General features: G+C 41.8%; 1 protein-coding gene across 2 annotated transcripts in view; it reads left to right on the top strand.

Moving 5' to 3' along the window:
• NRAP (nebulin related anchoring protein) overlaps positions 1-27,796 on the top strand; it is a 69,975-nt gene that overhangs the window by 4,929 nt on the left and 37,250 nt on the right. The window contains exons 4-20 of one of the 2 annotated variants that reach the window (XM_087432629.1): positions 538-639; positions 3,119-3,223; positions 4,317-4,421; positions 5,132-5,236; positions 6,012-6,119; positions 6,411-6,500; positions 9,735-9,842; positions 10,815-10,931; positions 13,236-13,340; positions 14,813-14,920; positions 15,936-16,040; positions 21,577-21,675; positions 22,939-23,043; positions 24,193-24,300; positions 24,545-24,646; positions 26,399-26,596; positions 27,172-27,276. In XM_087432629.1, coding sequence (XP_087288755.1) covers positions 538-639; positions 3,119-3,223; positions 4,317-4,421; positions 5,132-5,236; positions 6,012-6,119; positions 6,411-6,500; positions 9,735-9,842; positions 10,815-10,931; positions 13,236-13,340; positions 14,813-14,920; positions 15,936-16,040; positions 21,577-21,675; positions 22,939-23,043; positions 24,193-24,300; positions 24,545-24,646; positions 26,399-26,596; positions 27,172-27,276 — 1,875 coding nt within the window. The remainder of the gene's footprint in view (positions 1-537; positions 640-3,118; positions 3,224-4,316; positions 4,422-5,131; positions 5,237-6,011; positions 6,120-6,410; positions 6,501-9,734; positions 9,843-10,814; positions 10,932-13,235; positions 13,341-14,812; positions 14,921-15,935; positions 16,041-21,576; positions 21,676-22,938; positions 23,044-24,192; positions 24,301-24,544; positions 24,647-26,398; positions 26,597-27,171; positions 27,277-27,796) is intronic. The other variant, XM_004428089.3, reaches the window with a different exon arrangement.

Genomic DNA, 27,796 nt, shown 5'->3' with positions numbered 1-27,796 from the left:
TTTCAATAAATGGTACTGGAGTGATTGGATGTTTGAATGGAGAAAGAAGAACCTTGACATCTACCTCACACCCATACACAAAAATTAACTGAAGGTGTATTATAGATCAAGATGTTAAAGGTAAATTTATAAAACATAGGAGAACACCTACGTGACTTTGGGGAGCCAGCATTTTAACAGGCTCCCTGGATGATCGTTGCACAGACTACATACAGTTAAGAACCACTACTCTAGTGTCTCGTGTTTCCTGAGGTTACTCTAACCTGAATTGGTGTTGTGTGATAAGCTCATAGAGACTTGAAGTCTTTTTAATTGCACTGCTGAAAAGAGCTTTGCACGCAGCGGGTGCTCGGTACATGCCGCCTGGCTAGTGGAACCGATGAAGCCACAGAGAGACTGACGGCACAGTGTGTGTTGTAGTGCAGTGAAGATGCTTTACAGTTGAGACTTAGGAAAATCCCCACAATTTAGCTATATATTGTTATTATTTTTCTCTTCTCTGATGGAAATATTGCTGACAACATCTTCATTGCACAGACTGATGACCAAGACAATGGTGGACGGTTTAAATCTGTTTTTCACTGGGACATGAAAGCCAAGGATGGGGCAGCCGCACCTAACAGGCAACTGGTGAACGAGGTGAGAGAAGAGTTATGTGTGGGTTTGGAAAGAGAGAAAAGAATGACACACTCTGCAAATGAAATTTATTGTCATCATTACTTCTAGAGGAGATCAATTAGGCTTTCTTTTATCCGGTTTGTAATTCCAGTTGTCTACCAAAGACCTTCATCAACATGTCCTAGCATAGCCTCAACTATATCTGCTCATTGACTTCTCCCTTCCAACCACTGTGTTTCTATTACTAGGAACAGCCATCCAGGCTGTAAACCAAGGCTGCCCTTTCCTCCTCTGACACTTCACTCACCCCCACGCCTGCCCCTCCATTTCACTATCCCAGCTCTGATCCACAGGCTCTCCTGCCTGGACCTTTATGAGGGGCTCCTGAGATGGCCTTCCCTCCTCCAGATTTGCCTCTCTCCAGCCTGTCATGTGATATTGGTCACACACAGCTTCCTGGATGGATGTCCCTGGCTTACTCTTCCCATCACCTGAGAATTTATGGTCACTCGCTATTAATAGCCTCATCATTTCAAAATTCCTCAGCCATTTGTTTTTAATTATATACATAATACTTGCACTTTTCTTATTGTAAAAAAATCCAAACAGTACAAAGCTAACCCCTTTTTTACCAACTCCAATCTCAGTTCCCTCTGCAGAGATGCCCATTGTGATCAGTCTTGTGGGTATCCTTCCAGAATGTTCTCTATTCATTCACAAATAATGTCTCTATATTTGTTTTTTAGTACTTACATTCGGACATGCCTACTGCCACTTAGTGGGGGACCTTTAACGAGTTAGTTAGCCTTCTTTGCTTTAGTTTTCTCATCTATAAAGTGAACTTCATAGAACTAAAGTTCCTGATTCATAGAACTATTGTGAGGTTTAAAGAGTTCTATAAATGTAAAGGTCTTGGAACAGTGGTAGGCACAATAAATATCAGCTATTATTTTTATTGAAAATTGTATATGTATGTTTCTATTGGAATGTATAATTTTATTTTTTCATGAAACAATATGTATTGTTTTGCAGCTTATATTTTTCACTTAACAAATATCTTAGAGATATTTCTATGTCAGCATCCTTTTAAGGTGTTGTGCATGGATGTATCATGGGTACAACCATTAAGAATGGATATATCATGCTCTCCTATTGATGGAATAGGAGAATAACCATACAGGATTATTTCCAATTTTTTTTTCTATCACAAAGTTGCAATGAACACCCTTGTGAATGACCTCTTTTGGACACAAATGAGTGTTTCTCTCGAATAGATAATGAAAAATGAGGTTGCTAGGTCAAAGAGTCTGTGCCTTTTTAATTTTAATGGACACTATCAAATTGCCTTCTAAACTGGCTGTACATTTTATACTCTCATAGGCAGAGTATGAGAATACCTGTTTCCAACACTCTCACCACCATTTGGTATTACCAGATAAAAGTATTGACAATCTGTATCTTGTTTTTTTAATTAAAGTTCCCTGATTGCTAGTGTGGTTGAACGTATTTTCGCATATGAATGATCTGTCTTTCCAGATCTCCAAAGGCTGGCTCTACTCAACCTACCCAACTTGCCCCACTTCCAGACCACTTGACTCCTCATCTCTTCCCCTTAATTCCAATTAAACCCACCTCCTCATGGGCTTCACACGAACCCCATCACTGCCTTTATGCTTTTTTTCATGGCAGTCCCCATTCCTGGAATTTATTCAACAAATATTTATTGAGTTTATTATGTGCCAGGTCCTGTTCTAGGCTCTTGGAATATATCAGTGAACAAAACATATGAAGGCCCTGACTTCATGGAACTGACCTCCTAGAGCAGATGCCTTTCTTTCTCCCTTCGCATCTATTAACTGACCTCAGCCCAGATGTCCAGCCCAAATTCCATCTTCTTGTCCAAAACAGGGCCTATCACATACAGATTGCTTTTTAAACACTCTCTTATTTATCTTCAATACAGTACCTTTAAGCACACAAATGTTTTCTAATCACTAATTGTTTCATATGTTAGTTTTATCTCCCTAGATAGGTCTTAAGTATCTAAAAAGAGGGACTTTGTGTTCCTTTTTCTTTGCTTTTCTTCTCCCAGTGTTAACTACTTAACCCAACATTAGGCACTAAACAGGTAGTAGTTTTTGAAGCTTGGCTGAATAATGCTGATCAATCTCAGACTGTCTGTCCGTAATGATTCCCCGCTGCCCAGTCTTGGTGCACTGATGAGCAAAGAAACGTTAAGTTACATTTGGAACTCTTCTATGATATAAGTGAATCTCAGAAAGTTCAATTATTTAGGATATTTTCTAGTTTGAAAGAAAATCAACATTCTGGTTAGCTGAAACCCACCGTATGCCAATAGGAGCTTATAGTTTTTAGAGAATTTCTATCTTCTATTGACAGTGTATGGGAGTGTTGCTAGAAGGGTGGGGTAGATAGGGGGATCTTACCCACCAAATATGTGGGGTGTGTGTTTGTATGCGTTTGTATATTTTCTTTATAGAGAGCCTATTGGACTGGATATGGGGAAGGGAATTCTTGGTGCCCAGGAGCTCTGCCAGACCCTGAAATCGTAAGGATGGTTGAGGCTCGAAAGTCTTTTGGTGAGGTAAGGGCACTAGTAATTACTTCAGTAATTAGTCAGCGAATAGTTTGCATGTTTCTTTATTTTTAAGATTGTGATAAACAGAATAATGCTCTGCTTTCCCAAAGAATCCCATGTCCTAATCCCTGGAATCCGTGTATAAATTACCTTACATGGCCAAAGGGATTAAGGTAAGGATCTTGAGATAGGAAGATTTTCCTGGATTATTAGGGTGGACCCACTGTAGTCACTAAGGCCCTTGTAATAAGGGAAGCAGGAGGGTCCAAGTCAGAGAAAAGGTGATGTGACAATGGAAGGAGGAGTCAAAGCAGTTTGGAGCCATAAACCAAGGAATGCGGGAGGCTACTAGAAGCTGAGAAAGGCAAAGAAATGGATTCTTCTCTAGAACCTCCAGAAGGAACAGCACTGATGGCCCATTTTAGACTTCTGACCTCCAGCACCATAAGAGAGACCTTAGTAAGTTTTCATATAGGAAAGGCAATTTTAGCCCAGATTGTGGAAATCCTTAACGATTTGCACACAGTTCTCTCTAGTCCTCTGCACACACCCAGGACGCTTATCCTTTGAAGAAACCACTTTGGAAAATATTGTTAGTCTTTAGTGACTTTTCCTTTAGCAAATGGAAAGAAAACAATAGAAACAAATGGTAAGGTGCTATGTCTCATTAGGAAAAGCAATCATCAGAGACACTCAAAAAGTAAGGACCAAAAAGCACAGACATTTCACTCCCAATGCTGTAGAACTATCTCTAGTGGACGAGTTACAGAGAAGTCTCCTGCATATTAATTGCTGTATTATCATACATGCCTTTGAGTCAAAGGGCATCCCTTGGGTTGTGCCAGGTTCCACATAATTTGATGTAAGCATTGAAGGGAAACTCTGTGATCTGGGAAATATGATTTCTTCAGTGTTGAAGGTGTTATTCAAGTCACCAGTTGAATAACATCTTCAAATTCATTCCAGATGATTGAAATATTTTTCCAAGTACCTTATAAATCCAGTTGCATTGGTTCTGAGGATGCTTGCTATCACAGGTTTATTAGTTCTCCTCCAGTATCTTGTTGGTTCTCATGCTGACATGGGTTTTGACCAGCAGGAATATACAGAAGACCCTGGGCAACAGAGGGGCAAAGGCAGCTTTCCAGCCATGATCACGCCTGCTTATCAAAGGGCCAAGAGAGCCAACCAGCTGGCCAGCCAAGTGAGTGTCTTAGTGCTTATTCACCTTCAATTTTGCTAATTTTTGTCATTAATGAACCCCTGGGATTCAGAAAAAAATCCAATAAGAGCATGTTTTTGAGCAGTAGGTACTATTAGTATAGTATTATGGAGAAACTGTTTTTTTCTCTTTTCCCGATTGATTATCCTCTGTGCTTCAGTTGGGCCACATCCATCAAATAGAGAGAAGACCATGTAGCTCACCCCAAGACTAGACCAAATAATTTCTTGAGGTCACTTAGCATTAAGGACACTGAATTTTATTAAGTGGATGGCAGATCCTCCTGAAATGTAGCATAGCTTGTTGGTTAAGAGCTCAGATTTTGGAGCCAGAATGCTGGAATTTGAATCCTGGCTCTATCATTTACTAGATGTATGACCAGGAGCAGATTACTTAACCTCTCTATTCCATAGCTACTCATTTGTGAAATGGGGAGAATAATAGTCATGCCTCATGTGATTGTTATGGAGATGCAGTGAGTTAGTAAGTGTTGATGTTTAGCAGTGTCTAGCACTCTCTTAACACATTAGCATCAATTCTTTTTGAAGAGGAGCCCATAAGGCAAGCCATAAAGACTTGCCACAGGTTTGTGTTGAGTGTAGCCCAATGGTGTAGCTTCAGGTGAGCTGCAAGGAGAGGTCTTCACAAAGGCTGGTTGGTATGACCTTGACTCTATGCTGTCTCCTCATCAGGTCGAATACAAGAGAGGGCATGATGAGCGCATCTCCAGGTTCACTACAGTGGCGGATACCCCTGAGCTGCTACGGGCCAAGGCCGGGGGACAGCTTCAAAGTGATGTAAGAAATGACGGAGGCCAAGACTCAGTGATTCTCCTTTGAGATTCGCCATTCTTTCCTTACTTGGACGGGGAGGGACAGAGAATGTAGAAGGCATCTTAGTCCTGTGTGGGGGCCAGGAAGAGCTTTCTAAGGTCAAGGATGGTCAAGTCAGATAAGTCAGCTAGCACAGACCTTGCAAAAACTCTTCTTTAGAGAGAAAACTTTAGACGGTATTAGTAACACACCAGATGTATCTGATTAATCTGAAAGAATTCTCTCCTTGTCACTGCAAATTATAGAGTATAACTTCTAAAGAATTTCTACCACTTGCCTTTTCATAGTCCAGTTGCTCCATAACATAATAAGACCTAGAATTTAGTGTTGTTCTGAGTGGGAAGTTTAAGTATGAATCCAGGTTCAACTTAATAACAGGCTTCCACTTGCCTTGGGTTGAGAAGTCTCTTTTGTATCCCAGACTTGATTGGCAGCTCCTCCAGGGCAGAAACCTTATTCGTCTGCCCAGCCCCGCCATCTGGCCCATACCAGGTGCCTCATAAGTATGTGCTGAATTCTACATTGAGTGTCTCCATATGCCAGGTTCTGTGCTGGGTATTGGGAATAAAAAAGGAAATAAGATGCACATGATCCATCAAGATATAAGCCAGCTACGTTGCCACAAGGGCCGTGAAGGGGATGTGCAGGGTGTTATGGGAGCCTTAGCACTTCTTACTCAAATTGCCTGGTAGATAGTGGCCTTGTGGCATGCGATTCATATTTTTTTTTCATTTTCCAGGTGAGCTACACAGAGGACTATGAACAGCAGAGAGGGAAAGGCAGTTTTCCTGCTATGATCACACCTGCTTATCAGATAGCCAAACGAGCCAATGAGCTGGCGAGTGATGTAAGTGTCCACGGCAAAGTTGTCATGTTAGAGGAGGAAGCAGGAAGTTACCTGGGCCTGGCAAGTCCAACTTCCTGTCTACTTTTACATGACTGTGGATCCAGGAAGAAGTTTTCCTTTATAGTTTTCAATCAATTTTACCAGGATAATGATCTGGCACTTTTATGTCAAAGACACACTCATGGACTTCCAAGCAGAAAAAGAACATTCCACAAGATGTTCATTTTTACTCTTCTGGCCTCTGTGCATAGGAGGCTCAATTCACCAGGTTTGTCCTTTCCTATCGTATAGGTGAGGTACCATCAACAATATCAAAGACAAATGAAGGGAATGGCTGGTCCAGCCGCTGGAGCTGAGGAATATGTGGACCAGTACGGCCAGGTATGTGATAAAATGACTTCCTGGGAGACTGCCCTTTTCAATGGTCAGTCTTCAGTTTGGCAGCCCTCTAGCCTGTCACATAGCCTCTGACCGTTTAATCAGGGGTTGGGCTGAGGTTTGTCTTTGCCCTACGTATGAAAAGTGGATTTTCCAAGCCAGAAAGTAGTGGACAAAGGATTACATAGGCCTCAACTTGATCCACTTTGGAAATTGATTTGGAAAGTGATTCCAAGCACTTTTTCTTTTCTTTTTCTAAATAAAGGACCTATATCAATATGATGGGTTTGTCAAGAGTAAAGCATTCTCACCTATTCATTGAAGAATGGTCCCAAGGACTAATACTGGCTACATTTAGACCGTCACTACGTAAGCGTGAAAGTGATCAAAATGCATGTCTTGAAAAATATTGAACATTTCACTAAATAGCAGGACTTGTTTTCTTAGAAAGTGAATTTCTTATCTAGGTTACTAGATAAAGCAGCATGCCAGAGAATGCGAACTGTTTCCCAATTTCACTTCTGTGATGAACTGTATCTTGACAGGGTGTAAAAAGGCTGAGATGACCATTACAAGCTAATTTTTATATCCCTCTGTATTTTTTGGTACTACAGTTGCTGTAGGGGAGAAAAGCAACATTATTGTTTCATGGTTAGAAGTAAAGAATGTTGGAAGACCAAGTATGTGTACAGGAAGAGTACATTCAATGAGCTTAGTTGATTTTTTTGTGAGGAAGAGCAGTCCTGAGCTAACATCCGATGCCAATCCTCCTCTTTTTGCTGAGGAAGACTGGCCCTGGGCTAACATCCATGCCCATCTTCCTTTACTTTATATGGGATGCTGCCACAGCATGGCTTGACAAACGGTGCGTTGGTGCGTGCCCGGGATTTGAACCTGCGAACCCCAGGCTGTGGAAGTGGAGTGCGTGCACTTAACCGCTGCACCACTGGGCCAGCCCTGATTTTTTTTTCTTAATTGGACAGTTGTTTGAATTTTTTGGCAGTTTGTAGACTCTACAACATACATGACTTATTCAACATACATAATTTATGAAAGAAACAAGTAACTTATTTCTCTTCTTCGGAAAACCAAGTTGCCTATACTGGGGACTCATGTGAGACTTAGGATGTGAGTGAGGATAGATTGTGACCCCTTGGCAAATGTCTATCTGATCAAAAATGTTGGGTTTTGAATTAAAAAGGCCATTTTATTAAATTCTACAATAAGTTAATTAAATGGTCTCAGTGCCTTCACCTCCGTGCAAATATGTTTTTATTGGTTTCATGTGTTAAATATGTTGTTTAGAAGGCTCAGGACAACTTTTAAAAATCAATTTTATTTATTTTCCCCCCAAAGCCCCAGTAGATAGTTGTATGTCATAGCTGCACATCCTTCTAGTTGCTGTATGTGGGACGTGGCCTCAGCATGGCCGGAGAAGCGGTGGGTCGGTGCACGCCCATCATCCGAACCCGGGCCGGCAGCAGTGGAGCGCGCACACTTAACCGCTAAGCCACGGGGCCAGCCCCAAAATCAGTTTTATTAAAAAATATTTGGCTTCCATATTTGGCAAAAAATATTTTGTTCTATATTTGGACCGTCCTATCTGCCTATCTGCCACTAGTTACAAGACACACATGTAATTTCCTGTGTGTATCTAGATGTGTCTATACACATCGAGGAAGTGTAACTTTATAGCATCATAGTGGATCTTTGATTATTAGCACGTTTTGGTTGAAGTTTCCCGTCGTGATAATAACAAATACAAGAATCAAAGTAATTGTTGTTTGATGGCACTGCTAGCAGCTGTGGAGAGGACTCAGTCGTGTGGCATCTCACTGGGTGATTTAGTGGAACTCGCCAGGGCATGAGGAGGAGGGAGTGAGAGAGGAACAGGCAGATAGATAAACTATAAATATCCGTGCCTAAAATGCCAAACAATTCATTCTTCTTTTTAATGAGTAACTTTTTTTTTAGGTTAAGGGGCTATACCACATAATAGATTTATTATTTATAACCAGGCAACTCCCCAGTAGGATTAGGGGTCTTACAAAAAGATGCACACACGCAACATAGATGCATATAAGCAGAGAAGTTAAAATAAAGCTACAAACCAACCCCAAACCATAAAGCAGAATGGGCAAAAGGGGATTACCCAAGAATTTGAGAGCCTTTACCATTATTATTTTTTAGCTTAACTTTTTTTACTTATTACATTAGGCCCAGAACATTCTGGCAGCCAAACACAAAGGAGCACTCGGGCTAAACAGTTGTCATTATTGAATTAAAAGGAAGGTTGGACGTTCTAATTTGATCCAACAGTTTCATTTAAGAAAATGTGTGTGCCAGGTTCCGAACCTCGTGCTAGAGCAGGTGGGCCCCAGCCTTGGAGGAGGCTGGAGAGAGATGGAGTCCTGAGCTGGAGGGGGCACACTCAGGGCTGTTCCAGATTGTGGGCACACAGATGAGGAAGCAGCTGATTCTGCCTGGAGCAGGCCCGGGAGTGAGGGAGGAGTTCCTCAAAGAGAAGGTAGCATCTGATGGGGTCTTCAAGGACATACCACTGCCAGGGAAGGTTTACACTAGTGACGTGATGACAGTTCCATGAAAAAGAAGGTTTTCCTTTGTGGGAGTAGGTGGGTGGTGTGGGGAGGAGGAAAGAAGAAATTAAGACACAGATTATAACACTCTGTCGGAAATATACATCTAGTTCCTTTTCAGATCATGTTATGGTAATTTGAAGTTTTTCCCCTCAAATTACAAAAATTCAAATAGTTATATAATGTTCTTTTTCTTGGTAAATGACATACATCGCTGCGGGAGACAGTATTTGGGATGTGAATGTGTCTCTCTGCATAGATCTACCAATGAGCCTGAGAAAGGTAGTGTTCGAGACTGCTGGAAGACAGAGGGACTTTCCTGGTGTCAGTTGAGAAATGAATCTTCCATAACACATGGGCCTGGGAGACTGGTGGAGTGTCTTGATTTGTCTGGTAGAAATGATGATGATAATGATAACAGTTACCATTTATTTAGTGCTGACTGTGTGCTGGGCACAGGTAAGTAGGCCCGCCTCCAGAGTCTACCATCTCAGCCACCACATGGTATTGCTCCTAGGGTCATCACTGGAGCGTCCAATGTGTGGGCCTCTATGGGAACAGGCTCCAGGAGAGATTGTTGCTAATCTCCCAGCCATTTGGGGAAGGGAGCATTACTAATTGAATTCTTTAATTGACCCAGCAGGGTTACTCGGAGGAGTATGCTGAGCACAGAGGAAAGGGCAGCTTCCCGGCCATGATCACCCCAGCTTATCAGAATGCCAAGAAAGCCAACGAACTTGCTAGTGATGTAAGTAACACATCAGGACGACACACAGAGCCACAGAAGCAGAGGAGAAATGAGACTTTGAAGGATATGTTTACTGAAACCTATACACAGATATATTTATTAGAGCTGAGCCAAAATAGAATGTTAGCCCTCAATTCTAACCAAATTTCTTACATTTACTTCTTTTGTTTGGACTGTTGGGTCACATTTATCTGCTTCAAAGAACAAACCACATAACTCACTTAAGGTCAGTTGAAGCAAATAGAAATACTGGCCCAGCCAGATAAGCTGGGGTTAGGACAGTCTTCGCAAATAACCCATCTAGAAATTGAGCACTTTAGGGTTGTAGCTGATTAAAACAAGTCATGTGATTATCAGACTGGGTGTAACCCAGTTGATAAAATGATTCTTATTTGCAGGATGTTAGCCAGCTGGCAGTCCTCGAAACATAGCTATAATTAAACTTGGTAAAGTGACACACACACTGGAGACCTTAAAACACCAACTTGGACTTGCTCTAAAATCAGAAGCTGAGCATTCGTTTCACACCCCTTTCTTTGCCTTTCTCCTTTCCTCTGTTACTATTCAGTTATTACCCATTTACCCAGAACAGTGCACTTTTGCCCTGAAAGGGGAAGTAAAAGACACATTATTCTCTTTGCCCCGTGTTAGGAGGCTAGGTGAGAAACGATGTTGAAACCAAGGGCATTGTGGGCATGGGGTTACACCTTTTGGTGTGGTCATTTTAAGACGTCTCTTCCTGAAGAATTAGAGTATAAAGTGTAAAAAGTGTGAAAAGGGCCCGTAAAATTTTAATACAAAAGGGAGCAAGTGGTTTATGGACTTAGTAGAGAAAAAAACCCGCATGATCTTTTTCTTTCAGAAAATTCTATTAAGTAAATGTTGACATTAAATGTGGGGTAACCTTGGAGTAATTTCTCTCATGGAGCATGGAACCAACAACTCAAGACCCTCTTTGTGTGTTTCTTTCAGATAAAATACAGGCAGGACTTCCATAAGATGAAGGGTGCTGCGCATTATCACTCCCTCCCAGCCCACGACAACTTGGTTCTTAAGCGGGCTCAGAGTGTGAACAAGCTTGTGAGTGAGGTGCGTATGGGGGACAGTCGCACCTGTGCACTGTCACCCCCTTATCTTCTATAGACAGCGAACGGAGTGACCTCAGAAGGAAAAATTCCGTGTAACACCACATAAACTACACATGGGTTACCAGTTTCCAAAGAACGAATGTGCAGTAAAAAGCAATTCACAAGAGAGCCGACTCAAACTGATTACATGTAAACAAATTAAATTTCTCTGATGGTTCAAAAGTTTCTTCCCGAATTCTCACAGGGCTGTAGATATTCAAAATTCCAGGCAATAGATTTCTAGTTGCCAGGATACTGTGTGAACCAACCTTTATAACAATATTTGATTCTTGTAGAGTGACATCTAAGATGGGAAAGAGTGTTTCAGACATCAAACTTCTCTCAATCTCTTATTACTATAGTCGAGTTTCTGAGAGGCTGTGTGTACCATAGAATTCTCTTTACCTTGGAGGTTGAACTGGCTGCCAGAGGGTGTGTTTTGTTTGTTTACTTAGTGGTTAAGATTTTTAAATTGTTGGGACTCTCTGACAAGGAAATATCCCCTCTAGTTACCATATCCTTTCACGTGCGAGAGTCTCTCCACTGTCTCTTCACAGCATCTTCTCTCATTTGCATTACCTCTCTGGGCCCTGAAGGCGTTTGAATTGGCAAGCTCTTACAACAGGAAGAATCAAGGCTATTAAAAGCACTCACATAACAAGTTATCTGTAACTCAGAAACGGATATGCAAATATCTTAAAATATTTTTCTTCTCTAACTTCTAAAGGTCAATCCTTTACCACAAAACTGTTACTTAACCTGTAGTGCTCTAACTTTGAGCTGCTCAGAAGCACCAGGAGTGACACTTCCTCAGCCTCATCAGGAGCCTCAGATGCTTTGAAGTAGTAGATGGGTGCCAAGGCCTTGGAATCTGCATTGTAAACAAATGTTCCCAATGATTATGATGCTCTAGGCCAGAGGTCAGCAAGCTACTACCTGAGTGCCAAATTCAGCCCACAGCCTGTTTTTTATAAATAAAGTTTTATTGGAACACAACCACATCATGTTTGTTTACATATTGTCTATGGCTGCTTTGAAGCTACAAGGGCAGAGTCAAAAAGTTGACGTAGAGACTATATGTCCTGCAAAGCCTAAAATATTTCCTATCTGGTCATTTATAGAAAAAGTTTGCTGAACTTTTCTCCTGACTCACAGAATATTAGCTCTAGGTGGGACCTTTGCAATCTTTAGGCCCTCACTTTGTTATAGGCCTGGAAAAGTAAGGTGTCTTTTTCTGGTTCAGGGAGACTTTTAGGGACAGAACTGGGACCAGACCGCTGATAGTGAAGTTCTACCCCCAGGGAATAACGCTGTTACCATTTTGGCCTTTTTCTATATGAATATACTCTAAACAAACACATGAATATAAAAACATATATTTCTAGAATTAGAATTCAAGTGTATATACAGTTTTGTGTACTTTAAAAATTTTGTATCATCTTATTGTGAGCATTATAATGCATCTTGCATGCTTTAAAAGGAATATTGCCACCAGATATTTTATAAGATATGATAACAAATTGTATTTCTTTTGGTAAGAGGTCACAAGGGAACCTTCAATTTCTTTTTGCCCTTATGTTTATCCAGGAAGACAAACCAACCATGCCTCAATGGTAATCAGCCTTCAGCTGCCTCCTCCAATTACCTGGGACAACTTGGAGTCTGTTTAATAACTATAACCTCACACCTTACATCCAGCTACCCGGGGGAGCTCAACTACACAACCCATTTAAAATTAGATGACACCCTCTGCATCTATGAGTGGTCTCATTTATTATACTCCTTTGTAAAATAACTTTCTTGGTTCAATTTTATTGACATATACACACAGAGAAGTGCATACATCATATGTATACAATAGGAAGGATTTCCACAAGTGGACACATCTGTGTAACCAGCACCGAGATCAAGAAACAGAACATGACCACAAGTCCAGATATCCCCCCACCATCCCCCCAGACCTTTGTCCCCAAAAGTAACCACTGTTCTGATTTCTAAAACCAGTTTTGCCAATTTTTGAGCTATACGAAATCTTAGAGTGTTTACTCTTGAAAGTGACTATATATTTTTAATTTTCGGAACCACACTGATTATTTACTTATTTGAGAGGAAAACATATATTGTTAACTTACAGTATCCCATGGCCTGGTATTTTAAAATCTTGGGTTGAAAGTTTCCTAAAAATATCCGAGTTGAGTCCTGGTGATGTTTTCAAGAGTGACTTTGGGTTTGGTTCTATTGTGCTTCTGGTGTTTTGGTTTCCAAGGTGGAGTATAAGAAGGATCTGGAAAGTAGTAAAGGTCACAGTATCAACTACTGTGAAACACCTCAATTCAGGAATGTGAGCAAGATTTCAAAATTCACCAGCGATGTGAGTTTTTAATGCCTAAGCATTTGTGTGGACTTTTTTATGACCTTACTTTCTAGGTCTCCTAAGAGACAGTCCCTGTGAATGTATCTGTGTGTCTTGGAGAAGCACGGACGCTTGGGCACAAATACCTATGAATGTGTTTAAGATTGCCTGCCAGGACTAGAACATGTAGTGTTCAATTCTGTCACATCCCCTGCTGTGTGCTTGACCTTGAGTCCTCAGGGCAGCGCCTGTCCTCCTGCATGCTTCCTGTAGAGCAGTATCCGGCTCCTGTTGGAGAATGCTGGTGAGGGGGTCTGGCTGAGCATGTGACATCCCCTCTCAATGCGACTTTGTGCTTCTTAGTTAATACACGACCTCATTTAACGCTCACGGTCACCTAGGGAACCAGATGCTATTTCCCCATCTTAGAGATGAGCAGATATGTGCTAGGTTGGCCGTTGCAAATGTGGAAATTCTCTGAGAAGGTCAGGGAAAGTATCCTAGAAAACATCAAGGACCTATACTACATTATGTGATTTTACTTCTGCTTAGCTGCATATAATAGTAGAATTTAAAATTGCAAGGGACTTTTTAAGGCTCAGCGAGGAATTTATTTTGCATAAATGTAGTGGTTAAAAGTACCGGATTTGGAGCTGGCAGACCTGGTTCCACAGTTAGCTACGTGGCTGACTTTGGGCAAGTTGTTTAAGGTCTTGGAGCCACTTCGCGCGTCTGTAAAATGGGGACGATAAGCATGTGAAGATTAACTGAGATAAGTAGAATTGTGTCTGATATGTAGTAATAGTATTCTGTTTAAATGCTGGTGGTGCCTGGACTCAATGGCCTCCCAGGGAAGGTAATTTTAATGTAACTTCATTAGAAACTACCCAGAGTTTTCTATTTCTGGCTTCTTGTCATCCCATTTTGATCTTCTTTTTATTTGATAAGCTGCATTTGGGACATAATATCATTATTTCACATGGTTGCAATAGAGACCAATCTGTGATATAAAAGTCACAGAATTTGGCAAAGCTCAGGTTTTATTTTTTGTATATTTAGCAATGGAGGTAATAGCATGCTGTGATTTGTCCCAGCCCCCAGCGTGGGCTTTGCATACAGAGTCCACACAATCAGTGCTTGTTCACTGGAGAGCTGCACACTCTCATGGTAGGTTTTCACACTGGAAAAAACTGGTATATTTACAGCTGCAAATGTTAAAAAAAAAAAATCAGATCTGTTTTGTGCTGTCTGTGCTCATCAGATATTATGTTTTCCTCTGTGCTTGTATGCTTGTCTCACTCCAACTTCTTGTGCTTGCTTGAAATTTAAGTTGTTAAAAGTTTGTCATTTTTCTTCAGTGACTCACTGAATACTTAAATAGGTTATCTTTAATCATTTATATTGTGGATTTAGTGCATTAAGATGAGTAGTTTATCTTCAACAAGGTGGGAAGAGAATGCTTTTGTTGAAAGTTTTGTGTTTCCATGTAGAATAAATATAAAGAAAACTACCAGAACCACATGAGAGGCCACTACGAAGGAGTTGGTATGGACAGACGGACTCTCCATGCTATGAAAGTGGGAAGTCTGGCAAGCAATGTGAGTCCTGTTGTGAAGGGCCTGTATGTCCTAGGGATCTGTTGGGATGGAGGGATGTGGGGCATGAGAAATTCAGCCAATTCTTTTTCAACCTCTCTTTTTTAAAAATCGGTGTTATATTGTGTAAAGACTGACCCATAAGAGTTTCTCCGTGTTAAGCAATACAACCAAGGCTAGGTAAAAGCCTTAAAATTTTTCAAATGCTTCAACTTATCTCAGCTTTCTCTGGCTTGAACAGTTCTTAGATCTAATTGATCTAGTGTGAGAAAAACTTTCAGTTTCTGAGAAATAAAGAGAAATGGATGAACATAAGTCTTATTTGAAATTCCTCAAATTTCCAAAGCATTTGTGATTTATTTGGAACTGGTTGGTTGGTTGTTGATTGGTTCATTCGTCTATTCGATCATAGTGTTCATTGAAGACCTCCTGTGGCCAGGCACTGGCCAAGGTGGTCAGATCACAAAATAGATCAGATCCCTGTTTTCCTCATAATCTATTAATCTCTCTTTGCTTTGTCAATTCAGTTTATAGGTTTGAAAATGCCAGGTTGTAAATCTTGGAGATAAAGGACGCTTAAAAGAAACCGATTTCATTATTAAAACATACAAACGTCAAATTTCCTCTGCTTGAGAATTTCAAATTTGACCTTTAGAAAAAACGTTAAAATACTCTGAAGACTCTTGACTTTCCATTTATTTTCTGGGGGTTAGCCAAGAAGCTCTTTCATTGTATACCCATGTGCAAATGCTTCTTTTTAACAAAAACTACAAGGAGTTCCATAATTAATAAGAAAGATAAAATAAATGTGCTACAGATGGAAGTTAAGTAATTTTGGGTTAATTAAGAAGAAGAATTCAAATTAATTAAAGGCAAAAGTGGGAACGTAATTTAATTTTCCTTGGAGGTCATGAAACTGAATTAATTTTGTTTCTGGTTATTTTTTAAATATTTCCTGTGACATTCAAACAAGGTCAAAAGAAAGTGGGGGTTAATTTCTCTTTTCTTTGGGTTTCAGATTGCCTACAAGGCCGATTATAAACACGATGTTGTCGATTACAACTACCCGGCCACTCTAACTCCTTCCTATCAAACAACAATGAAACTGATTCCCTTGAAAGATGTAAGTCCTCTTCCAATAGCCCTCTCTGCTTTATTCCTTGTCATTTCCCTCCTGGGGAGTGATTCTTAGGTAGCGAGATAGGAAGAAACAAGATACAACAATTCATAAGAGATGGAGGGACCTGAGAAAGGGGAGCTCTTTTCCACTAAGAAGTCCATTATGCATGTTTGGGAACTCCTAGGTTTCCAATGTAAGACGGGAACAACTCTGGTTTCGTCTTGAAAATAACCCGAGTTTCCATTTCGCCTCTTAGAATTTGGTGAATTCTGTCTGCTGCTGGGCACATTTAAAGTAATTGTTCCTTAGCAATGATGAACTTTTTTTTTTTTTTAAAGTTTTGGAGTGTGGTATGTTTAGGATGGAAGGAAGTAAAATAAAATGGTTATAGGTTCAGAGGAAGTGGTAATGTTGACTTAATTTTCTCAGGAGAACATGGGAAAGTATATGTGCCTCCCTTAATTATTACAGCTGTGATTTTATTTATTTATAGTTTGACTTGTCCCCAGTGAAATATGTATAATTAATTTAATTAATTGTTTTCTAATTATAAGAATTGTACTACATGTTTATTACAGAAAATTTAGAAAATACAGGAAGGTACAAAGAAAAAGATACAAGTCACCTGCAATCTTAAAAAGTGGTTTAGAACTGAGTTGGTATCATGGTTATTTGTTAGTCAAGGTTATCTCCAAGCAATCAATGATTTAACAAATAATTCAACATATATTGATTAAGTGCCTGGTGCTACTTTCCTTCACGTTCCTTTGGGATCAGCACAATTCCAGGAGTTGACTTGGGTTTTGCTATTGGAAGATAGGTCTTCACTTCTCTCTCTCATTTGCTCAGAGGAGGAGCCGTGTGGATATCTGGGTGTCTCCAGTGTCTAACACAGGTTACAGGACAACGAAGGACAATCACTGGCAAATGATAGTTTAATGGATGAAGTGGGCTTTTCAAATGTGTACAAAAGCAAGGGATGGGAAGTAGAGGAGTGTAGGGGCCTAAACCTTGCCTAAGGTTTGGGCCTTTTCCCAAGAAGTTTGGTTGGGTTGACTTACTCGGTTCACCTTAATGAAACCCAAGGTTAAACTTGTCTACCAAAGCTACTCCTTTCTTTTTTGCTGTATACATTACCTGGGAAACTTGAGGATCAAAAGCACCTCATTAAAATTTGAGTGTGTGCCCTTGCTGTTTGTTGTTGTTAGTGCTGTTGAGCCGGTTCCGACTCCTGGCCACCCTGTGTGGTGGCAGAGCAGAACCCTGCCCGGTCTTTTTGCGCCATCCCTTTACCTTCCAGCACTATATCAGACAACGCTCTGCTGCGATTCATAGGGCTTCTATAGCCAAGTTTTTTGAAAGTGGGTGGCCAGGTCCTTCTTCCTAGTCTATCTTTGTCCTGAAGTTCTACTGAAGCCTCCACCATGGGTGACCCTGCTGGTGTTTGAAATACTGGTGGCATAGCTTTCAGCATCACAGCAACACACAGCCAAAACAGTATGACAACGGAAAGATGGGTGGTGTGGTTTCCCTGAACCAAGAAACGAACCAGGGTCATGGCAGTGAAAATGCTGAATCTTAACCACTAGACCACCAGGGCTGGTTTGCTCTTGCAATAGAGATCTATAAACCATGCTTAATAGCATAAACAAATAGAGAGATTCCTATGAGTTTGTACTCCTGTTAGAATATTGCTATTACCTTTGTCTATGTAAGACTATGGATCAAACCATGCATCTGAAATATAGCCATTGTACTCCCCTTATAATATTGCTATTACATTTGTCTATATAAGGCTGTGGATCAAACCATGCATCTGAAATATAGCCAGCTCACCTGGGAAAGTCTGATAGAAGAACTAAACTAGACTGGATTAGAAATATTAATTGGAAGTAGAGGTAGTTTCTAGACTCGCAGCCCATGAGCCAGATCCAGGCTAAAGAAGTGTTTTGTTTGGCCACACAGTGTTTAAAAAATAATTAGACCAACATGTAGAAATTGTGAGAGTTCACATAAGAATTCATATTTTCAGCTTTTCAGGAAAATCTGAAAACCCTGGGAACTGCAGCCCTAGTTCCCGCATGGCAGCAATTGGCTGGCACTGAGTGGCAGCTGCTCTCTTTCATTTTAGTCCTCTTTACCTTACCTTCCTGGCTCCCGTGTGCATTTGAGTTTACCACCCCTAATGTAGGGACTTCAGTATTCAGGAAATTTGGAGAGTTCATTAGAAGAACACTCGTGGTCACTCTTTCTGTCTGGTAGTCTTAAAGGTGGTCAAATAGCTATGGAATTAAATAAAAAAGCCCAGGTCCTTAATTAGAGAGCGTTCCCTTCAAATGGATTTTATAAACACTAATAGCATTAAAATGAGACTCTATCCTCACCAGAGACCCTTCAGAAAGTAGATTGAAGCAATGGCCAAGCATCTGTGATGTTGCAAAGATGTGATTAGTTATGGAGACTGTTAATTATGTCCTGCAGAGGAAAGTAATTGTGCTCCGCAACATACTTATGCAGAATTATCAGGAAGGAGTATGCCACTTAAAAAATATAATTTTCATGACATTTTATCATGCGTAATTCTGAATTCTAATAGATTCTTTATTATGAGATGATAATTTTCCCTCTGAATTAATGCATTAGGAAGCCGCGTACTCTAATCTCGTTAACAGTTGACATTGAAATGACTTTGTATTTCCTAGTTTTCACTATATAGCCCATATCCAAAACTCAGAATGTGCAAGAACTTGTCTCTTTGAGTCATTAACTAAAAAGCACAAAGTGATGCTGTCCTTTATCTCCAAATCCAACAAAACACTCTGTGGCCCGGTGTCAAGAACACTGTTTTTCCTAGATGCTGTTGCAGGAGTTAATTTGTAAGTCATTTGTTTGTGCCTGGAATACGTTTCCCTGTCCGAACAATGTTAACTCTGGCTATGGGGAACTCTAGTCCATCTGTAAAATTACTAGTCATAGTTCCAAGCCCACTAGCTTTGGCATACCGGGTTAATGGTGGATAGGTTGAGAGCCACTTTGGGAGGCCGGCTGCTAGGATTTGAATCCTAGCTCTGACACCAGCTGAGTGACCTTGAGCAAGTCCCTTTGGGTCTCTGTGCCTCAGTTTTCACATTGTAAGGTAGAGATAATAACAGTGCCTACCGGCGGGATGGTTGGGAGGGTTAAATGTGTTAATATGTATAAAGCACTTGAAATAGTGCCGGGCACATAGTAACTGCTATTTTTTAGCCATAATTATTATTAGCTGATGTTGGGACAGGCAAGCATGGAGTGAGTACAAGGAAGAGATGGAGCATACAAAGCTGGCCCTTAGGTCTATTTCACTTGGGTCACTGGGTTCTAAAATTATTGAACTATTTGCCAGCATTTAAATATTGCACGATTTTACATAATAATATGGATTTCTGGTTTCTTTGGAATAATGGGAAAATCTAGCCGCCCTGAGCCCCACATTGATGCACAATAACTATCTCCTAGAGCCAAGTAGCTGCTGCTGCTCTTTGCCACAGTCCCCACCACTCCTTACTACTTCCCCAACAATGAGGCCAAACGTTGAGCCCAGACTAGTGGTTCACTTGTACCCAGCTAGTGGTCTGTTTGGCTCTCACAGACTTTGTGATCTTTGGGCTACAGAGACTCCCTGAGGCGGGCTGTTACCTCTGGGGGCAGCAATAGGAGGTAGCAGCAGGCAGACAGAATGGCAAAGGCATCAGACTGTAGTCTAGACAGACAGGAAATGGTAGGAAAGTGCAGTGGTGGCCACAGGTGTGGGCCCCTGTGAAGGGCAGAGCCGGCTGCCGGAGGAGTGTGGCCAGAGGCCGTAGGTGGAGGTCTGGGCAGAGATGGCGATAGAGAGTGGGAGGCAGCAATGGGAAGGGCAGTTCTTAGGCAGACCCCAGGTCTGAAGAAGCTGCCAAACTGTGTGGGACACGGGATGGGGTCCTGGGCTTCGGGCAATTAAACAGAGGCGTGAAGACAGTGAGTGGGGGGTCGGATGGTGACTCGGTTGTTACGCAGACTAACGGGCCTAGCCTGGCGCCTGGAGGTGGAGAGGCTCAGGTGTCCCGAGGGACTGGGTCAGTTTGGGGTCCTGGGAGCAAGGACCCGGCTGAGACATCTACGTGGGCAGGGCTGTGTCTAAGTTTGTTCACTCTGCACAGAGTAGACACTCTGTGACTGTTTGTTGAATGAATGAATGAACAAATGCATGAATTGAAAGGGGACCAGACAGACACAAGGGAAGAAGGGCAGGATTAGGGATGAGTTAATTTTTTCCTCCTTATCTGGATTTAGGACCAACCTTGGTTAAATTGTGGAAGAGGCTGCTTGCCATCCACAACCTCTCCTTCTTTTCTTTCACCTGTCGGCTTCCTGGCTCCCTTTCCACCTGTACAGGCCTCTGGGCTCTCACTCAGCTCACCTCAGCCCTCACCCCTGATAACCTACCCTTAAGCCTCAAACATATTCCTTTACCTCTCTGCTCAAGTTCCCGTTCTGTCTGCAGTAGATCCTAGGCATGTTTGGAGGAAAATAAGATGATTGCATGAACATACTCCCATGTGCAAGTGGCTAATAATCCTTAACTCTCTGAAGGGCAAATTGTACTTTCAAGAGAGAAAATTCACTAGCCCCCGATATCTGAAGTAGTGGGAAACCAGGGAGTCAGTGCACCAGTCTGCCCTGGAGATTCCACCTCCTTCTCTTCTGAATTCACATCTTTTATGGAAGTGCCAAGCTTAGGGCAGTTTTCTCAGGGACTCTGGCAAGGTGGAAGTGAGGCAGGGGCTGGGTGACCAGGGTGAAGACATGTTAGGACTGTCCTCACAGGGAGCCACCGATGCTCCTGCGCCTCCCACTTAGACATGCGTATGACTGCAATTGGACTTTTGGTTCCTCTTTCATTTTTCTTTTCCTTTTTTAAAAATACTCTTTTCTTTTGAAGTATAAGACATATACAGAAAAGTCTCTAAGTATTGAAGTACAGCTTGAATTATTATAAAGTGACCTTGTGTGTGCATTTTCATTGGGAATGCGCCTAGGAATAGACTTGTTGGGACCTAGGGTGTGTGTATGTGGCAAAATGCCATACTGGTCCCTAAAGTGGTTGTGCCAACCTACACTTCTGCCAGCAGTGCTGTGAGAGTTTCCACAGCTCCACATCTTTGCCAACACTTGGTATTGTCAGTAGTTTAAATTTTCGCTCTTCAGGCGAATGTAGAGGGGTGTCTCATTGCAGTTTTAATATGCATTTCTCTGATTAGTAGTGTGGATGAGCACCCTTCCTGTGCTCACTGGCCATTTAGTCGACTTCTTTTATGAGCTCCCCATTCAAGTCACTCCCTCTTTAATGTACTGTTTTTTCGGTCTGTGGACTTGTGGTGTCTGTTGGTCTCCGAATAAAATCTTCGATTCTTTTTCTAGTAATTTGAGAATCGCAGTTCTGTTGGGCTTAGAGGGAGGGAGTTAAGCAAATCTAAGGGAAAAGTGCAAGTGACATCTTCCTGTGCCTCTTTTTATCCAGGTCAACTACAGGCAAAGCATTGACAAGTTGAAGTACAGCTCTGTGACCAACACCCCTCAGATCGTTCAAGCCAAAATCAATGCCCAGCAACTGAGCCATGTGAGTAATCTGCCCCTGCCCAGCCAGATGTGGGGGAGTTGTGGCCTCTGGGTTTCTGGCTCCCAAGGATTTGACTTTCATTAATGGTAGTATATGTCTTATTGCAACCATGAGCTAACCCCCTTCATTTAAACTTTTTATTATGGAAAATTTCAAATACATTCAAAAGTAGAAAGAATAGCATAATGAATCCCTGTGTACCCATCACCTGGCTTCAGCCACTATCAGTTCATGGCCAGTCTAGCTTCATCTATATGCCCATCCACTTCCCCCCTCCCACGTTATTGTGAAGAAAATCCCAGGTATTATATAATTTAATCTATAAATATTTTAGTCTGAACCTCTGAAAGATAAAAAATTTAAACATATTTATACATTTTAATACATCACACCAAAAACTAACAGTAATTCTTAATATTACCAATGTCCAATTAGCATTCAACATTCCAATTGTCTCATAAGGTTATAATTTTTTTTTTTTACAGTTTGTATGAATCGGGATCCAAATGAGGTCCACACTTATTGGTTGATATGTCTTTAAGACTCTTTTCATCTTAAAGTTTTCCTCTTTATCTCTTTTCTTTTCTCGCAAGTTGTTGAAGAAACTGGGTTATTTATCCTCTAATGTTTCCCACGGTCTGAGCTTTGCTGACTGCATCCCACTGTGGACTTTCATATATTCCTCTGACCTCCAGATGTCCTCTAAAATAGTAGTGGGATCTATAGACTTGATCAGGTTCAGGTTTAATTTGGGGGCAAGACCGCTTCTCAGATGATGCTGTATTCTTCCATTGGGAATCACATAATGTCTGGTTGGCTCTTTTTATGATTTAAGATGGCTTTTTTCAATATGGGCAGGCATTGCCCATATTGGTATGGGCATACCATACCATTGGTATGGTAAAGGTAGATACTCTTTGAGTATCTACCCTGCCTATAGCAAGATGTTTGGCACTGCAGCAAGTTAAAAAAATAGGTTTCAGACCCTCAAGTGCTTCAGAGGAGAGCTGGTGAGGCAGCCACAAGGAAATCTTTTGCAAACTCATAACTTTGAGTTGTTTTACTTTTCATTTGGCATCTTCAATCTGTTAATTTAAAACATTCATAAAATTACAGGCTTCCCTGTAAAATACCTTTTCCAGAAACTCCTTCTCTGCTCTGGGTCTAAGGCGAAAGTGAAAAAGAGAGTGTTGTCTCCAAAATTCTCCTCTGCCTATATAAAAACCTTGCATTTACCCTGCGGGTTTATTTTAAACCCAACAGGTGAATTACCGCGCTGACTATGAGAAAAATAAGTTGAATTACACGTTGCCACAGGATGTACCGCAGCTGGTGAAGGCCAAAACCAATGCCGAACTCTTTAGTGAGGTAAGCAAGCAACATGGATGAGAACGTGGTGGGGTTGTGTAACAGATGACCAGTCCCAAAGAGCAGGGACTATTCTGTTCATGGGAGAGGTTCGTCAAAGGCACCCATCATGTTATAATTTTGAATTTTGCTGTCTCATGGCACGTGGTAGTTCCCTGGGGATAAATCGATCATAGCAATTTCATTATTGTTGCATGAGCATCTGGGCAGTATGTACTGGAACACACACACCATCATCCTCTTCATCATCGTCCTGGTGACTTCTAACTGGTGCTTTGCTTTGTGGAGAAAATTTAAGTCTTAAGAAGATTGAGCTTAATCACCAGATTCTTTCTGGAGTCACGAGTGGGCTGTGGTTAGGCCTCTTATTCTAGATGGGATTTGTGGGGCAGGAGAAGAGAAATAAAGGAGCTAACATTTTTTGAAAGCTGTTTTCTGCTGGGTCCTGGGGTAGGCACTTTACATATGGAATTATTCAATTATCATATCCTCTAGGAGATATTTACTGTAAGGACACAGTTAGTGACACAGGCTTTGGTATCAGGTAGACCTGGATCAGATGTTGGTGCTACTATTTTTAACCAATGACCCTATGTGAGGTCTTTAATGTCTCTGAGCCTCGCAGGCCTAACATGAAGACTTACAGTTGACGAGTAGAAGACATTTGGGAAAAGGCCAATAAACAGTAGGTGTTGTTACCATGGCAATATTAAAACCTTACATCTGTGTTGCAGTTTCCCAGCTTAGGATCTGTTTTCATATACTTTATCCAATTTATTCTCACAGCAACCCTGAGACAGACAATATGATATTCTTTGTGAAAATGGTAAACCAAGGTCTAAAGAGGTAAAGTGATTTGCCCAAGGTCATGTGATCAGGAAACAGTGGAGCTCGGATGGACACATGGATCTTCTGTCTATCCTGTCCCACTACCACTGCCCTGCATGGCCCTACAGCTCAGGACAATTACAGTCAACTAACTGTGTTAATCATTGCTATGATGACTTTGATAATAACAGCCGAGATTCTGGTCTATAAATAGATGAAGAAACCAACTTTGCTGTTTTTTGTGTCTTTTTTAAAGTTTCTCTTCAACTTTTGGCAGGAATGTGGATAGCGACTCCTATTCACCTGTGTTTTGTTTGTCAGGTTAAGTACAAAGAAGGCTGGGAGAAGACAAAGGGGAAAGGATTTGAGATGAAGCTGGATGCCATGTCTCTGCTGGCCGCCAAAGCCTCTGGAGAGCTTGCTAGCAATGTAGGTTTCCTCTCATTGACTCAGAAATGCATAAGAAATAGCTCCAATAAAATGTCAGTGGTCCTGCAGAAAAAAAGAATGACTGTTAACGTTGTAAATGTCGCAATACTTTAATCTTTTTCTGGGTGCGAAAGACTGGGAGGTGTTTTTTCAGAACAGTGCCTCTTGCACTTGTTAAAATTATAGCGCCTTAGATGGGAAAGTTTCTCGCTCACTCACAGTAGGCGTTCTTCTTTCTCTCAAGATTAAATACAAAGAAGAATATGAAAAAACAAAAGGCAAAGTCATGGGAACGACAGACTCGAGGCTTCTCCACTCCCTGCAGGTTGCCAAGATGAGCAGCGAGGTAAACAGTTTTCTACCCAACCTTTACTTGGAGTTGAGTTACTTTAAAAGTTTTTCTGGGCCTACTTCACCTGAGACGGTTACCTTTTTATTTCTTTCCCAGCTTGGGGGCGAAGTTTGTTTGATGTCTCTGTTTTGCCAAAGAATACTGTTCTTTTAAATAGATGAGCAGAGTGGCCCCTAAGGGTGATAGGGGCTCCTGATCAAGGTACAAAGGTGTCGGCCACATTTATTCATTCCACTGATGTTTACCAAGCACTAAATATGGGCAAAGTCCTGTGCGAGACACTGGAGCTGTAAGAATGAACAACACATAATGGGTTTCTCCCCAGTGGAACTTCATTCTACTGGGAAAGTTAGACAGCAAGCATGCTGTTTACTGTGATGATGTCCTGGATGAACACTGTGGCCACAAACACACGTGATACTCACAATATTTAGCAAACAACTGGGGCATTCAGGCTCCAACCAATCAAAATGACGCTGCTTGTAAACAACTGTAATGGCTGGAGATTAACCGTAGTAAATGTCACTTATCAAAATCCTCTGGGGAAGGAGGGTTCTGTTACAAATGACAGACTTGGTTTCTAATCAAGTCTTCCCTGCCAATGCTGAACAGCAAAAAGGACACATGAGCATTGGGTTTCTGCTTTACAATTGCTGCTTCAAGCTGTGAGGCCAGCTTTTATTGCTCCCATGGTGCAATCAGATATAATACCTGATGAGTCATTTAGGAGCCATGGCTTGAATAGAATAAGAGAGTTGGAATCTGGGTTGCCATTTTGGATGTGCCTACAGAACAAACCCTATGAAGTGCATAGTCATGAAGCAGACAGAGACGTTGAGAATTTGGCTCCAGTTTAGGTAGAGAACAAATTGGTATTTTATATATGCAGTTGGAGCAACTGGAGCCAAAAAGATTGTCTTGCCCAAACTCAGACAGTAGTCAGTTTGGTAGTGGTGGAGGGGTAATTAGATCCAGAACTCTTACTTACTGGCACCATACTGCTTCTACTGTAGCACACTACCTTTCCTCACCACCACACCACCATCAGCACTATCACCACCACCACTGTCACCACCATCACCATCACCACCATCACCATCACTACCATCACCACCATCACCATCACCTCCATCATCGCCATCACCACTACGGTCACCACTGGCACCATTGCCATCATCATCATCACCACCACCACCACCACCATCACCACTATCACCACTATCCATAGTCATTGCCATCCTCATTGCTAACATTTATCAGGTGTTTGCTATATGCCAGTCCCGGCACTAAGTGGCTTTCACCTACTATTTCATTTACTCATCACAATAGTCCTCTGAGAAAGTTGAGCCCTTGGAGAGGTGATGTGACTTTCCAGAAGTCATCCAGCTGGCAAAGGGCAGATGAGGTTTGAACACAAGCTTGTCTGGCTCTGGAACCCAAGCTTTGTAATTCTGCCTCTTAAAGCTTCTACAGAAACCATGGGTAGAGTGTTCTCCTGAAGCAGTGAGGTAAAAAGATTTAGGATTGGTGGGAGGTATTCCTTTCGGAGACAAAGCAGTGTGGAACCTCAGCTCCCTGGCACTGTCACCTTACAGAGCTAGGACTTGGGTCACACCTTTCTGACAGACAGTTGACATTGTCCAGAGTGCCAATTCCTCGTGGAAGCCTGAGCTTCTTTCCTGTGTTTTTACATCACGCCTGTAATGGCAGGCTTCAAGTAATGGGCCTTGTTTTGGTACATTCAAGGTTGAATACAAAAAAGGCTTTGAGAAGAGTAAGACCCACTTTCACCTGCCCATGGACATGGTAAACATCAGGCATGCTAAGAAGGCCCAAGCTCTGGCCAGTGACCTGGACTACAGGAAAAGCCTGCATGAATACACTGTGCTGCCCGAAGATATGAAAACTGAGTGGGCCAAGAAAGCCTACGGGCTCCAGAGTGAGGTGAGCCATCGCTCATTGCTGGTTCTCCCCATGCATCTCTTGCAATTGGATATTTAAGAGTGATTTTCAACCTGTACTTGAGGCTATTACATAACCCAGAGGACTAAGAAGAACTGCTGAGATGCGCCAGGCCCAGGGAGGATGGATGGGGAAGTAGAGATAGAGATATAGTTGAGACAATGGAGACCAGAGGATGGAGGATTGAGGCTCAGAGCTATGGTGAAAGTCAAGATGTGTTGGTAATGGGATGAGCCAAGGAGAAGCAAGTGTTGAAGATATAAGTGAATTTTGGAAATTGAGCAGGTTGGCAGATAAGGTCCTTGGTCAAAAAGACTAAAAAGCCCTCTTTTTGGTAAGGTTGTGTTGTTTCAGCGCTAAAGTAGAACATGCTCTTCTGGTTAGAAGGTGGGCCCGGTGGCTTCACCCCCCAGGTAGAGTTCTGCTAGAGTATCAAAGAGTAGGGAGCAGTTCTTCTAGGAAGACAAATGCAGGAGCAAGGATTTTTCTAAATCTTCCCTCAGCTTTGCCCAGCCTGTATCCATGTGTCTGACTAGAGCTTGGTTTTTCTCTTGCAGCTGCAGTACAAGGCTGACCTGGCATGGATGAAAGGAGTTGGGTGGCTGGCCGAGGGCAGTCTCAATTTGGAACAGGCCAAGAAGGCTGGACAGCTGGTCAGCGAGGTAACCTGAGCTTAGACCCAGGCTTCTGGTAGTTCTCAGCCCATAAATCACCAAGAGCGATCTTTTCTTTTGCTGCCTCCTCACCATCCCCCAGGCTTATTTTGAGTGTGACTCACAGGAATACTTCATTTTGTACCCATAGCACACCCCGAACTAACCTTCCACATCCTTAACCTTCCTGGGGAGGTACATGTAAGAAGCCTACCAATTGGCTTTAAGTAGCAGTTGCATCCAAAGAGTAGTTCAGAAGGGTTGTAACGCACAGTCAATTAGCACATGGGAAAAATGTGTTTGTTGTGTGAGGATTGTGTGACTCCCTCTGAATCAGAGTCTGATATTAACGAGAAAGTTGGACAGGCCACGCTCCGAAGTCCCTGCCACCCTAAGCCTGTGCTTCTTTCTACACCATGTAAAGCTGGCTTTGGCAGCAGGCAGAGGAGGACTTTTGAAGGGCGTTTCATTTGGAGATGTAACTATTTCAGGAACTCTGTTGGGTATCTTCAAAGGGGATTCTTGGTTC

This window comes from Ceratotherium simum, chromosome 6 (assembly GCF_057802395.1).
Source record: "Ceratotherium simum simum isolate JZ-2026a chromosome 6, ASM5780239v1, whole genome shotgun sequence".
Taxonomy (NCBI): Eukaryota; Metazoa; Chordata; class Mammalia; order Perissodactyla; family Rhinocerotidae; genus Ceratotherium; species Ceratotherium simum.
This window is presented reverse-complemented; position numbering and strand designations above follow the sequence as displayed.